The 13,078-nt window shown below is 45.6% G+C and overlaps 1 protein-coding gene across 11 annotated transcripts in view; it reads left to right on the forward strand.

The window, feature by feature from the left end:
- The window catches only part of LOC109898016 (inositol 1,4,5-trisphosphate receptor type 1), a 153,153-nt gene that overhangs the window by 112,101 nt on the left and 27,974 nt on the right, over positions 1-13,078 (forward strand). For all 11 annotated transcript variants that reach the window (XM_031794207.1, XM_031794613.1, XM_020492749.2 and 8 more), the window contains 4 exons: positions 7,195-7,370; positions 7,883-8,047; positions 11,582-11,771; positions 11,999-12,091. In XM_031794207.1, the coding sequence (XP_031650067.1) occupies positions 7,195-7,370; positions 7,883-8,047; positions 11,582-11,771; positions 11,999-12,091 (624 nt within the window). The remainder of the gene's footprint in view (positions 1-7,194; positions 7,371-7,882; positions 8,048-11,581; positions 11,772-11,998; positions 12,092-13,078) is intronic.

Genomic DNA, 13,078 nt, shown 5'->3' on the forward strand with positions numbered 1-13,078 from the left:
ACAAGTTCTCATTTGCAACTGCGACCTGGCCAAGAAAAAGCATAGCAGTGTGAACAGACAACACAGAGTTACACATGGAGTAAACAATTAACAAGTCAATAACACAGTAGAAAAAAAAGGGGAGTCTATATACATTGTGTGCAAAAGGCATGAGGTAGGCGAATAATTACAATTTTGCAGATTAACACTGGAGTGATAAATGAACAGATGGTCACGTACAGGTAGAGATATTGGTGTGCAAAAGAACAGTGAAGTAAATAAATACAGTATGGGGATGAGGTAGGTAAAAATGGGTGGGCTATTTACCGATAGACTATGTACAGCTGCAGCGATCAGTTAGCTGCTCAGATAGCAGATGTTTGAAGTTGGTGAGGGAGATGAAAGTCTCCAACTTCAGCGATTTTTGCAATTCGTTCCAGTCACATGCAGCAGAGAACTGGAACGAAAGGCGGCCAAATGAGGTGTTGGCTTTAGGGATGATCAGTGAGATACACCTGCTGGAGCGCGTGCTACGGATGGGTGTTGCCATCGTGACCAGTGAACTGAGATAAGGTGACGCTTTACCTAGCATGGACTTGTAGATGACCTGGAGCCAGTGGGTCTGGCGACGAATATTTAGCGAGGGCCAGCCGACTAGAGCATACAAGTCGCAGTGGTGGGTGGTATAAGGTGCTTTAGTGACAAAACGGATGGCACTGTGATAAACTGCATCCAGTTTGCTGAGTAGAGTGTTGGAAGCAATTTTGTAGATGACATCGCCGAAGTCGAGGATCGGTAGGATAGTCAGTTTTACTAGGGTAAGTTTGGCGACGTGAGTGAAGGAGGCTTTGTTGCGGAATAGAAAGCCGACTCTTGACTTGATTTTTGATTGGAGATGTTTGATATGAGTCTGGAAGGAGAGTTTACAGTCTAGCCAGACACCTAGGTACTTATAGATGTCCACATATTCAAGGTCGGAACCAACCAGGGTGGTGATGCTGGTCAGGCGTGCGGGTGCAGGCAGCGAACGGTTGAAAAGCATGCATTTGGTTTTACTAGCGTTTAAGAGCAGTTGGAGGCCACGGAAGGAGTGTTGTATAGCATTGAAGCTCGTTTGGAGGTTAGATAGCACAGTGTCCAAGGACGGGCCGGAAGTATATAGAATGGTGTCGTCTGCGTAGAGGTGGATCAGGGAATCGCCCGCAGCAAGAGCAACATCATTGATATATACAGAGAAAAGAGTCGGCCTGAGGATTGAACCCTGTGGCACCCCCATAGAGACTGCCAGAGGACCGGACAGCATGCTCTCCGATTTGACACACTGAACTCTGTCTGCAAAGTAATTGGTGAACCAGGCAAGGCAGTCATCCGAAAAACCGAGGCTACTGAGTCTGCCGATAAGAATATGGTGATTGACAGAGTCGAAAGCCTTGGCAAGGTCGATGAAGACGGCTGCACAGTACTGTCTTTTATCGATGGCGGTTATGATATCGTTTAGTACCTTGAGCGTGGCTGAGGTGCACCCGTGACCGGCTCGGAAACCAGATTGCACAGCGGAGAAGGTACGGTGGGATTCGAGATGTTCAGTGACCTGTTTGTTGACTTGGCTTTCGAAGACCTTAGATAGGCAGGGCAGGATGGATATAGGTCTGTAACAGTTTGGGTCCAGGGTGTCTCCCCCTTTGAAGAGGGGGATGACTGCGGCAGCTTTCCAATCCTTGGGGATCTCAGACTATATGAAAGAGAGGTTGAACAGGCTGGTAATAGGGGTTGCGACAATGGCGGCGGATAGTTTCAGAAATAGAGGGTCCAGATTGTCAAGTCCAGCTGATTTGTACGGGTCCAGGTTTTGCAGCTCTTTCAGAACATCTGCTATCTGGATTTGGGTAAAGGACAACCTGGAGAGGCTTGGGCGAGTAGCTGCGGGGGGGGGCCGGAGCTGTTGGCCGAGGTTGGAGTAGCCAGGCGGAAGGCATGGCCAGCCGTTGAGAAATGCTTGTTGAAGTTTTCGATAATCATGGATTTATCGGTGGTGACCGTGTTACCTAGTTGATTAGAAAGGCCTGCTCACAGAAGTGTTTTAGGGAGCGTTTGACAGTGATGAGGGGTGGTCGTTTGACTGCGGCTCCGTAGCGGATACAGGCAATGAGGCAGTGATCGCTGAAATCCTGGTTGAAGACAGCGGAGGTGTATTTGGAGGGCCAGTTGGTCAGGATGACGTCTATGAGGGTGCCCTTGTTTACAGATTTAGGGTTGTACCTGGTGGGTTCCTTGATGATTTGTGTGAGATTGAGGGCATCTAGCTTAGATTGTAGGACTGCCGGGGTGTTAAGCATATCCCAGTTTAGGTCACCTAACAGAATAAACTCTGAAGCTAGATGGGGGGCGATCAATTCACAAATGGTGTCCAGGGCACAGCTGGGAGCTGAGGGGGGTCGGTCGCAGGCGGCAACAGTGAGAGACTTATTTCTGGAGAGAGTAATTTTCTAAATTAGTAGTTCGAACTGTTTGGGTATGGACCTGGAAAGTATGGCATTACTTTGCAGGCTATCTCTGCAGTAGACTGCAACTCCTCCCCCTTTGGCAGTTCTATCTTGATGGAAAATGTTATAGTTTGGTATGGAAATCTCCAAATTTTTGGTGGCCTTCCTGAGCCAGGATTCAGACACGGCAAGGACATCAGGGTTAGCAGAGTGTGCTAAAGCAGTGAGTAAAACAAACTTAGGGAGGAGGCTTCTGATGTTGACATGCATGAAACCAAGGCTTTTTCGATTACAGAAGTCAACAAATGAGGGTGCCTGGGGACATGCAGGGCCTGGGTTTACCTCCACATCACCCGCGGAACAGAGGAGGAGTAGAATGAGGGTGCGGCTGAAGGCTATCAAAACTGGTCGCCTAGAGCGTTGGGGACAGAGAATAAAAGGAGCAGATTTCTGGGCATGGTAGAATATATTCAGGGCATAATGCGCAGACAGGGGTATGGTGGGGTGCGGGTACAGCGGAGGTAAGCCCAGGCACTGGGTGATGATGAGAGAGGTTGTATCACTGGACATGCTGGTTGTAATGGGTGAGGTCACCGCATGTGTGGGAGGTGGGACAAAGGAAGTATCAGGGTTGTGAAGGGTGGAGCTAGGGGCTCCATTGTAAACTAAAACAATGATAACTAACCTGAACAACAGTATACAAGGCATGTTGACATTTGAGAGAGACATACAGCGAGGCATACAGTAATCACAGGTGTTGAATTGGGAAAGCTAGCTAAAACAGTAGCTAAAACAGTAGGTGAGACAACAACAGCTAATCAGCTAGCACAACAACAGCAGGTAAAATGGCGTTGACTAGACAGGGAGGGTCGGATTAACTACACACAGAGCCTGAGTGCGGCTGGGTCCGACAGATAAAACATAAACAAGCAGAATGGAGTACCGTGATTAATGGACAGTCCAGCATGCATCAGCTATGTAGCCAAGTGATCAGTGTCCAGGGGGCAGCGGTGGATGGGGCAGGGAAGGTAGACTGGCGAGTATTATCCAGGTTAAAAAATATAAAAAAACTGGCTGGCTGTGCAGAAGGTAAAAGGTAAAAGCCGCTAGCAGTGGCTAACAATGACTAAATAGCTTGTAGCTAGTTAGCTGGTTAGCTTCTGGAGGTTCTTGAGTGTGTTCTAAAATTTTTATATATATATATATAAAAAATATATATATTTGAGATGATATTTGAGATGAGTAATGCCAGATATGTAGACATTAAAGTGTTCCATTCCTTAAAGTGGACAGTGATTCCTAGTCTATGCCTATAGGCAGCAGCCTCTAATGTGCTAGTGATGGCTGTTTTCACAGTCTGATGGCCTTGAGGTAGAAGCTGTTTTTCAGTCTCTCAGTCCCAGCATTGATGCACCTGTACTGACCTCACCTTCTGGATGATAGCGGGGTGAACAGGCAGTGGCTCGGGTGGTTGATGTCCTTGATGATCTTTTTGGCCTTCCTATGACATCGGGTGCTTTAGGTGTCCTGGAGGGTGGGTAGTTTGCCCCCGGTAATGCGTTGGGCAGACCGCACCACCCTCCAGAGAGCCTTGCATTTGCGGGCAGTGCAGTTGCCGTACCAGGCGGTTATACAGCCCGACAGGATGCTTTCAATTGTGCATCTGTAAAAATGTGTGAGGGTTTTAGGTGACAAGACACATGTCTTTAGCCTCCTGAGATTGAAGAGGCTCTGTTGCACCAGGGTCTCTGTTTATTCTACATGTGTGACTGTTACAAAACATGATATTTGAACGAATGCACACAGCGACCATTAATGTGATGGGAGCTGCATTTACAATGCATAATACACACAACCACAAGCTGTTTGGGAAGGTGAATGGAGCGAAAACTGGTTCACCCCTTTTCTTTTAGTATTTTATGAAGTTATTGTGATTCTACTTTGCCATACTTTACATGTCAACAGTAATTTACAATACACATGCTTATTTAGACGTTTAGTGACTTGATGCCTACTGTGACAAAGTGATTTAGAGTTGTTAAATGGGAGTGACCAGTGTGTTGCTATTAGGGTGGCTCTAGCCTTCATGGCAGAGAAAAGTTTTAAAGAAGGTTTTCTGCAGTCCTACACATTTTGCCATTGGCTGAGATAAAATGTTTCATTTTCGGCCATGATTAGCACAAGTTTAGATAACTGACAAATTTACAAATCTAATAATTATTAGCCTACATGGTTAATTGTGACTGTCAGTGACTGACAAAACAATAGAAAAACTGCTGATGCACAACCAAATGTCAAATTCTACTATTCTGACTCTAACAGTAAGTTGAAACCCTGAGTGTAATCACAATTTTTCCTTTGCGGTAAAAATATCAAATAAAAAATGTTTTATTGTCACATACACTTGATAGGTGCAGTGAATATGTTGTTTTACAGGGTCAGCCATAGTAGTACAGTACCCTTGGAGCAAATTATGGCCAAGTGCTTTGCTCAAGAGCACATCAACATATTTTTCACCGTGTTGACTTGGGTATTCAAACCAGCAACTATTTGGTTAGTGGCCCAACTCCTCAAACTGCTAGGCTACTTAGTACCTAGTACCTGTCTGGGCAGTGTCTTAAAATCATCCTAAAACCTGCTCTGAACTGGGAGTTTATTTAGTCTTATAACAGGTTTTAACTGGATTGCTAGGACCTTTTCTGAGATGCTTTGTGGATACAGGCCATGAGCTGATTATTGATACAGGGTTTGAGCTTAAGTTAACACACACACCCACTTAATGAACCTGTCACCAGATTCCTGTCTTCATGCTGACACTGATGAGCCTTCAGTCAGGATCCACTGCCATGTACAGTATCTGTCTCTAATGTTTGTAAATTGGGCTGTGTGTGTGTACTATGTGTTGCCTCCGTGTGGTCTGGTTACCCTGAGCCTGGCAGGAACCATAATGCCCAGAACGCAGACTGCAGTGTTTGGTCTACCTTGAAAAGTGACATCTAACCGATAAGGACTGGGGTGGGTCCCTCTCAGGTCTTAGATCATTCCCAACAGTCTCGTCAAATAATTAATATCCGATAAGCAGCAACAAAGTAGAAGAAATTAGAATGTGCTAGGAAATCTATATTTCTGTGGACATAAAGAAAAAGATGAATTCACAATACAAGTAGTACTCATTCTTTCTCTTGCTCTCTCTCTCTCTCTCTCGCCTCTCCTCTCCATGCCTGAGAGCAGTGTTAGTCTGTGGTGGTGTGTAAACCACAACCCCAGTCATTAAGGCCTCTATTGTTCCAAGGCAGATGCAGAGAGAAGACCCACATTGTGACTCACATAAACTTTACATTGTTCTGTCTAACTGGGGTCAAGCAGTGCAGTCCCTTTTGTGTGTGTCTGTGTGTGCGAGCTAGCGATCGAGCATAGCATCAGAATCAAACTGTAGGGCTCAGGGCACGTCTGCTGGTGTGCAATGGGGGAAATGATGTCAGCTTAACAATGTAGCCAGCCATCATGGCTTGCATATCATTATTGCTCATATTAAATCTTAAACGCCCATACAACTGATTGGTCCATACTAATGTATGTCTGGATGTATGCCAGCTCTAATGCTGCTCGTTGTTAATGTTCAATCCAGCTGCTTGTAAAATAGAAGTGAACTTCAGTGGCCTGGTAGACTTTTACAACTTTTTTAGCAATACTTCCTAAGTATATTGTGTGGAAGTGTGACATTTAGATAATAAACTAAGCTTTTATTGAAATATATTTTTGAGAGCAGGAGAAATGCAAAGACTTGTGCTTACATTATGCAGGTGTAGAGATAGGTGAACAAAAAGTAGGAATAATAGGATTAGATTAGTGAGAAATAACACCTGTAATACTGTGTCTCTGAAAGGTGGTTTCTCTAAAGGTCCTGTGAGTTAACAGAATTGAGCTTTGCCCAGAGCTCGGCAGATGCACTCTCCTATAAAACATTCCTGGGCTTGGCTGTGGAGTCCAGCTCCCTGGCGGGCTGTCAGCCGGCAGACCTGGGATCACTCCCAGACCATCCCTCATGAATTTCTCAGGAGCCAGGTGTATTTTTAGCTGCCCCAGTAATGTAACATGCACCTGTCATGTGATCTCTGCACGGAGAGGAGAAGACGGGGCAAAACTGGCCTCTGGCTGGGGCCTAGAAGTGAATACGGCAAAACCGACGATATTGTTTTCGTCTTAACACACATGCACGAACACAGTTATCCGACTGACTTTGTCCTTGTTTTGCACAGACAGAGCTGGGACTTAGCCACCAAGTTAGTGCCAGTTAAGCTCATGTTAAAGCTTCACTGAACCACAACATTCTGATGTGTCACACTTTCACCTCTGTTGTAACCGGCAGCATTGTGAAGTTCTAGAGCTCTGCCTCGTCTCCCCGAGGAGATATTTTGCCTGAGCATGTCCAGCAGGTGAAATTACTGCAGAGGGATGTCCCGCACTGCAGGTCTAGAACAGATTGTTTTCTTGTTAATACGACCCAATGCGTTGCCATCTATCATTACAGCAGTTGGATGACGCTTGTAGTGTTGGCTGCTTTTGTCTTTTGATTCAACATTCAATATAAACATATCTTTAACTACCGTAGGCCTATGTGTCACTGTATGAATATTCCATGTAGGTATCTTGTATGGACAACACTATCCACGCCCCATCTCTACCTTTACCCCCCCTTCTCACCTCTCTCCTCTTCCCCTCCTTCTTCCAGGTACTCTGGATGGTCACCTGTCAGCCCTGCTGTGGATTGCCATGCTGGTGTCCCTGGCGATCGTCATCATCCTGCCCCAGCCCCATGGCGTCCGGGTCCTCATCGCCTCCACCATCCTCCGCCTCATCTTTTCTGTGGGCCTGGAGCCCACCCTCTTCCTGCTAGGGGCCTTTAACGTGAGTGTGTGTGTGTGTGTGTGTGTGTGTGTGTGTGTGTGTGTGTGTGTGTGTGTGTGTGTGTGTGTGGTTTGTGGTCACATGGTCCTGTCACAGTAGCTCTTGTGCCCTCAAATACCTTCTCCAGTGTCCTTGCCTGACCTGTATGTGAGGTGAAGTGTGTAGTATGTCACTGTGGGATTCCACAGAGCTGTGGCGCTCTTGTGTCAACCAGACCAAATGAACATTCACTGTACCTATCCAGTGTATGTGACAATAAAACATTATTATTTGTTGTTGTTGTTGTTGTTGTTGGATGGATGCATGACCAATGCTTCTTGCACATCAAGTTTTTCACGTATATGCCAGTCTCTGTAAAATAACAAAAGTTTGTTGAGTCTTAGTCTGCTGTGCTTTATTGGTTCTGAATATCTTTACTTAGTTGTTACAGATGCCAGTATGTACTTTTAAATGAACATGGCAAAGGTTTTGCTCTTTGACTCAATCCTTCAATGTTTTCCACTGTTCCTCAGGTGGGCAATAAGATGATCTTCTTGATGAGTTTTGTGGGGAACAGGGGGACGTTCACGCGGGGCTACAAGGCCATGATCATGGATGTAGAGTTTCTCTACCACCTCCTCTACCTGATCATCTGTAGTCTGGGTGTCTTCGTCCATGTTTTCTTCTACAGTCTGCTGGTAAAAACTGTACTCTCACTCACTCGCCTTCTCGCTCGCTCGCTCACTCTCTCTCTCAAATCAAATCAATTCAAATTTGATTGGTTGCATACACATATTTAGCAGAGGTTATTAATTAAGGGTGTAGCAAAATGCTTGTGTTCCTAGCTCCAACAGTGAAGAAATATCTAACAATACACACAAATGTAAAAGAATAGAATTAAGAAATATAAAAATATTAGGACGAGCAATGTCGGAGTATGGAGTATGTGTGCATACACTGTTGAATTCGGACATTTTAAATACATTTCAACTTAGTTTTTCACAATTCCTGACTAAATCCTAATAAAAAATTCCCTGTCTTAGGTCAGTTAGGATCACCACTTTATTTTAAGAATGTGAAATGTCAGAATAATAGTAGGGAGAATGATTTATTTTTATTATTTTTATTTCTTTCATTACATTCCCAATATGTCAGAAGTTTACATACACTCAATTAGTGTTGGATAGCATTGCATTTAAATTGTTTAACTTGGGTCAAACATTTCGGGTAGCCTTCCACAAGCTTCCCAAAATAATTTGGGTCAATTTTGGCCCATTCCTCCTGACAGAGCTAGTGTAACTGAGTCAGGTTTGTAGGCCTCCTTGTTCGCACACGCTTTTTCAGTTCTGCCCACAAATTTTCTATGGGATTGAGGTCATTGCTTTGTGGCCACTCGAATACCTTAACTTTGTTGTCCTTAAGACATTTTGCCACAACTTTGGAAGTATGCTTGGGGTCATTGTCCATTTGGAAGACCCATTTGCGACCAAGCTTTAAAGGCACAGTCAACTTAGTGTATGTGAACTTCTGACCCGCTGTATTTATAAGTGAAATAATCTGTCTGTAAACAATTGTTGGAAAAATTACTTGTGTCATGCACAACATTGATGTCCTAATCGACTTGCAAAACTACAGTGTGTTAACAAGAAATTGTGGAGTGTTTGAAAAACGTGTTTCAATGACTCCAATCTAAGTGTATGTAAACTTCCGACTTCAACTGTAGGGCAGCAGCCTCTACTCTAAGGTGGAGGGTTTAGTAAACAGGTGGTAGCCGGGTAGGGACTAAGTTCAGGGCAAGGTACTGGGTGGAGGCCGGCTAGTGATGGCTATTTAACAGTCTGATGGCCTTGGGATAGAAGCTCTTTTTCAGTCTCTCGCCCCAGCTTTGATGCACCTGTACTGACCTTGCCTTCTGGATGATAGTGGAGTAAACAGGACGTTGCTTGGGTGGCTAAGGTCCTTGATGATCTTTTTGGCCTTCCTGTGACACCGGGTGCTGTATGTGTCCTGGGGGGCTGGCAGTGTGCCCCCGGTGATATGTTGGGCAGACCGCACCACCCTCTGGAGAGCCCTACGGTTACGGACAGTGCAATTGCCGTACCAGGTGGTGATACATCCCGACAGGATGCTTTCCATGGTGCTTCTGTAAAATAGAGGAGAGGAGGGGGACGAAAGCAATACGGTTACGTTGATGCTGTTGACCTGGATCACTGGTTGCTGCGGAAAAGGAGGAGGCCAAAAAGGGGGTGAGTGTAACCGGTGTGAAATGGCTAGCTAGTTAGAGGGGTGTGCGCTAATAATGTTTCAATGGGTGATGTCACTCGCTCTGAGACTTGAAGTAGTTGTTTCCCTTGCCCTGCAAGGGCCTCGGCTTTTGTGGCGGGATGGGTAACGGCGCTTCGAAGGTGACTGTTGTCTATGTGTGCAGAGGGTCCCTGGTTTGAGCCTGGTAGGGGCGAGGAGAGGGACAGAAGCAAATGCTGTTACATTAGGGCCAAGCAACATTTCTTAAACCGGAGTATGCATACCACCTCAAAACATCCTCCTGAGGTTGCAATCCATTTCAGCACACTGTCTGTGTAGGTGGACTGTTTCAGATTGTCAATGATGTGTATGCTGAGAAACTTCTCCACTGCGGCCCCGTCGATGTGGATGGGGGCATGCTCCTTCTGCTGTCTCCTGAAGTCCACAATCAGCTCCTTCGTTTTGTTGGCGACTCTCCACCATGGCCCACATGTCCTCCCTGTAGGCTGTCTCGTCATTGTTGGTAATCAAACCTACCTCTGTTGTGTCGTCTGCAAACTTGATGATTGAGTTGGAGGCGTGCACGGCCACGCAGTCATGGGTGAACAGGGAGTTCAGGAGGTGGCTGAGGACGCACCCTTATGGGGCCCCTGTGTTGAGAATCAGCATAGTGGAGGTTTTGTTACCTACCTTTACCACCTGGGGGCGACCGGTCAGGAAGTCCATGACCCAGTTGCACAGGGCAGGACTCAGACACAGGGCCCAGAGCTTAATGATGAACTTGGAGGGTACTATGGTGTTGAAGGCTGAGCTCTAGTTAATGAACAGCATTCTTACATTCTTACAAGTATTCCTCTTGTCCAAATGGGATAGGGCAGTGCGATGGCAATTGCGTCATCTGTGGATGTTTTGAGGTGGTATTCAAATTGCGGTGGGTCTAGGGTGTCAGGTAAGGTGGAGGTGATATGATTCTTAACTAGCCTGTCAAAACATTACATGATGTCAGCTGTGAGTACTACGTGGCGATAATAATGTATTTTAGTTACCTTCACTTTCTTGGGTACAGGAACAATGGTAAACATCTTGATGCAAGTGGGGGCAGCAGACTGGGATTGGGAGAGATTGAATATATCCGTAAACAGCCAACTGGTCTGCGCATGCTCTGAGGACGTGTCTAAGGATGCCGTCTGGGCCGGCATGGCCTTGCGAGTGTTAACATGTTTAAATGTCTTACTTTAGCCACGGAGAATAAGAGTTCTCGGGAATGGCCCGCGTCAGGAGCACTGTGTTATCCTCAAAGCAGACGAAGAATGTGTTTCGCTTCTCCAGGAGCAAGATGTTGGTGTCCGCGACCTTGCTGGTTTTCCCTTTGTATCCCTGCCACATATGTCTCGTGTCTGAACCGTTGATTGCAACTCCACTTTGTGTCTGTACATATGTTTTGCCTGTTTTATTGCCTTACACAGGGCATAACTGAACTGGGCCTTGTAGCCATCCCGGAAGGGAGAACAATGTCCCAAAGTTGTTGAACCGCGAATACTGCAGGCAATGTGTTCGAAGAACTACAGATTTGCTTTATTGAAGTCCCCAGCTTCAATAATTGCGGCCTCAGGATATACACATAGTCCAGTGTACTTTCTTGCGATCCGTCGTGGTATCGGATTGAGGGGGAATATACACCCTTTGACGATGACCGAACAGAATTCTCTTGGGAGGTAATGCGGTCTGCATTTGATTGTGAGGTATTCTAGGTCGGGTGAACAAAAGGACTTGAGTTCCTGTACATTACCACAATCACACCATGAGTAGTTAATCATGAAACATACACCTCCGCCTTTCTTCGTCCCAGAGTTCTTTATTCCTATCTGCACAATGTACTGAGAACCCAAATGGTTGTATGGGACTGGGACAGTGTATCTCACTCACACACTCACACACTCACTCACCCTCCCCTGTCTCCCACTAAGCTGTGTTTGTTTCTCCTGTAGCTCTTTGACCTGGTGTACAGGGAGGAGACGCTGCTGAACGTGATCAAGAGTGTAACCCGTAATGGCCGCTCCATCCTGCTGACTGCCGTGCTGGCTCTCATCCTGGTCTACCTCTTCTCCATCGTTGGCTACATCTTCTTCCAAGATGACTTCCTCCTCAATATTGACAGGATACCTAATAAAACACTAGGTAAGGTCAAAGAGCAGGCACTATGACACTTAGGGGTTCCCAAACATAACAACTTCTTCTGTCTATCCTCCCTATTCTGATTGTCACATTTTAAAATTACTTACACCAGATTTCCTGCTGTGAAATAACTCTGCAAGGCCAAATAGGGTCCCTCCGTTACAATAGACAATATTGAGCCAACAAAGGCACGAGTGTTCCTCCTGACCTTTTGTTTTCCTGTTTGGCAGAGAGTGGAGCCAGTATGGTGGGAGATTTTCTGTCAGCAGGAGTGTGTCGGAAGGACAGCGGGGAGAACTGCTCCACAGAAGCTGTTATGGATGGTATGTGCTCCAGGAAAGTGTGGGTATACAGTGCCTTGCGAAAGTATTCGGCCCCCTTGAACTTTGCGACCTTTTGCCACATTTCAGGCTTCAAACATAAATATATAAAACTGTATTCAAGGAATCAAGGACTCAACAACAAGTGGGACACAATCATGAAGTGGAACGACATTTATTGGATATTTCAAACTTTTTTAACAAATCAAAAACTGAAAAATTGGGCGTGCAAAATTATTCAGCCCCCTTAAGTTAATACTTTGTAGCGCCACCTTTTGCTGCGATTACAGCTGTAAGTCGCTTGGGGTATGTCTCTATCAGTTTTGCCCATCGAGAGACTGACATTTTTTCCCATTCCTCCTTGCAAAACAGCTCGAGCTCAGTGAGGTTGGATGGAGAGCATTTGTGAACAGCAGTTTTCAGTTCTTTCCACAGATTCTCGATTGGATTCAGGTCTGGACTTTGACTTGGCCATTCTAACACCTGGATATGTTTATTTTTGAACCATTCCATTGTAGATTTTGCTTTATGTTTTGGATCATTGTCTTGTTGGAAGACAAATCTCCGTCCCAGTCTCAGGTCTTTTGCAGACTCCATCAGGATTTCTTCCAGAATGGTCCTGTATTTGGCTCCATCCATCTTCCCATCAATTTTAACCATCTTCCCTGTCCCTGCTGAAGAAAAGCAGGCCCAAGCCATGATGCTGCCACCACCATGTTTGAAAGTGGGGATGGTGTGTTCAGGGTGATGAGCTGTGTTGCTTTTACGCCAAACATAACGTTTTGCATTGTTGCCAAAAAGTTCAATTTTGGTTTCATCTAACCAGAGCACCTTCTTCCACATGTTTGGTCTCCCAGGTGGCTTGTGGCAAACTTTAAACATCACTTTTTATGGATATCTTTAAGAAATGGCTTTCTTCTTGCCACTCTTCCATAAAGGCCAGATTTGTGCAATATACAACTGATTGTTGTCCTATGGACAGAGTCTCCC

This window comes from Oncorhynchus kisutch, linkage group LG1 (assembly GCF_002021735.2).
Source record: "Oncorhynchus kisutch isolate 150728-3 linkage group LG1, Okis_V2, whole genome shotgun sequence".
NCBI lineage: Eukaryota > Metazoa > Chordata > Actinopteri > Salmoniformes > Salmonidae > Oncorhynchus > Oncorhynchus kisutch.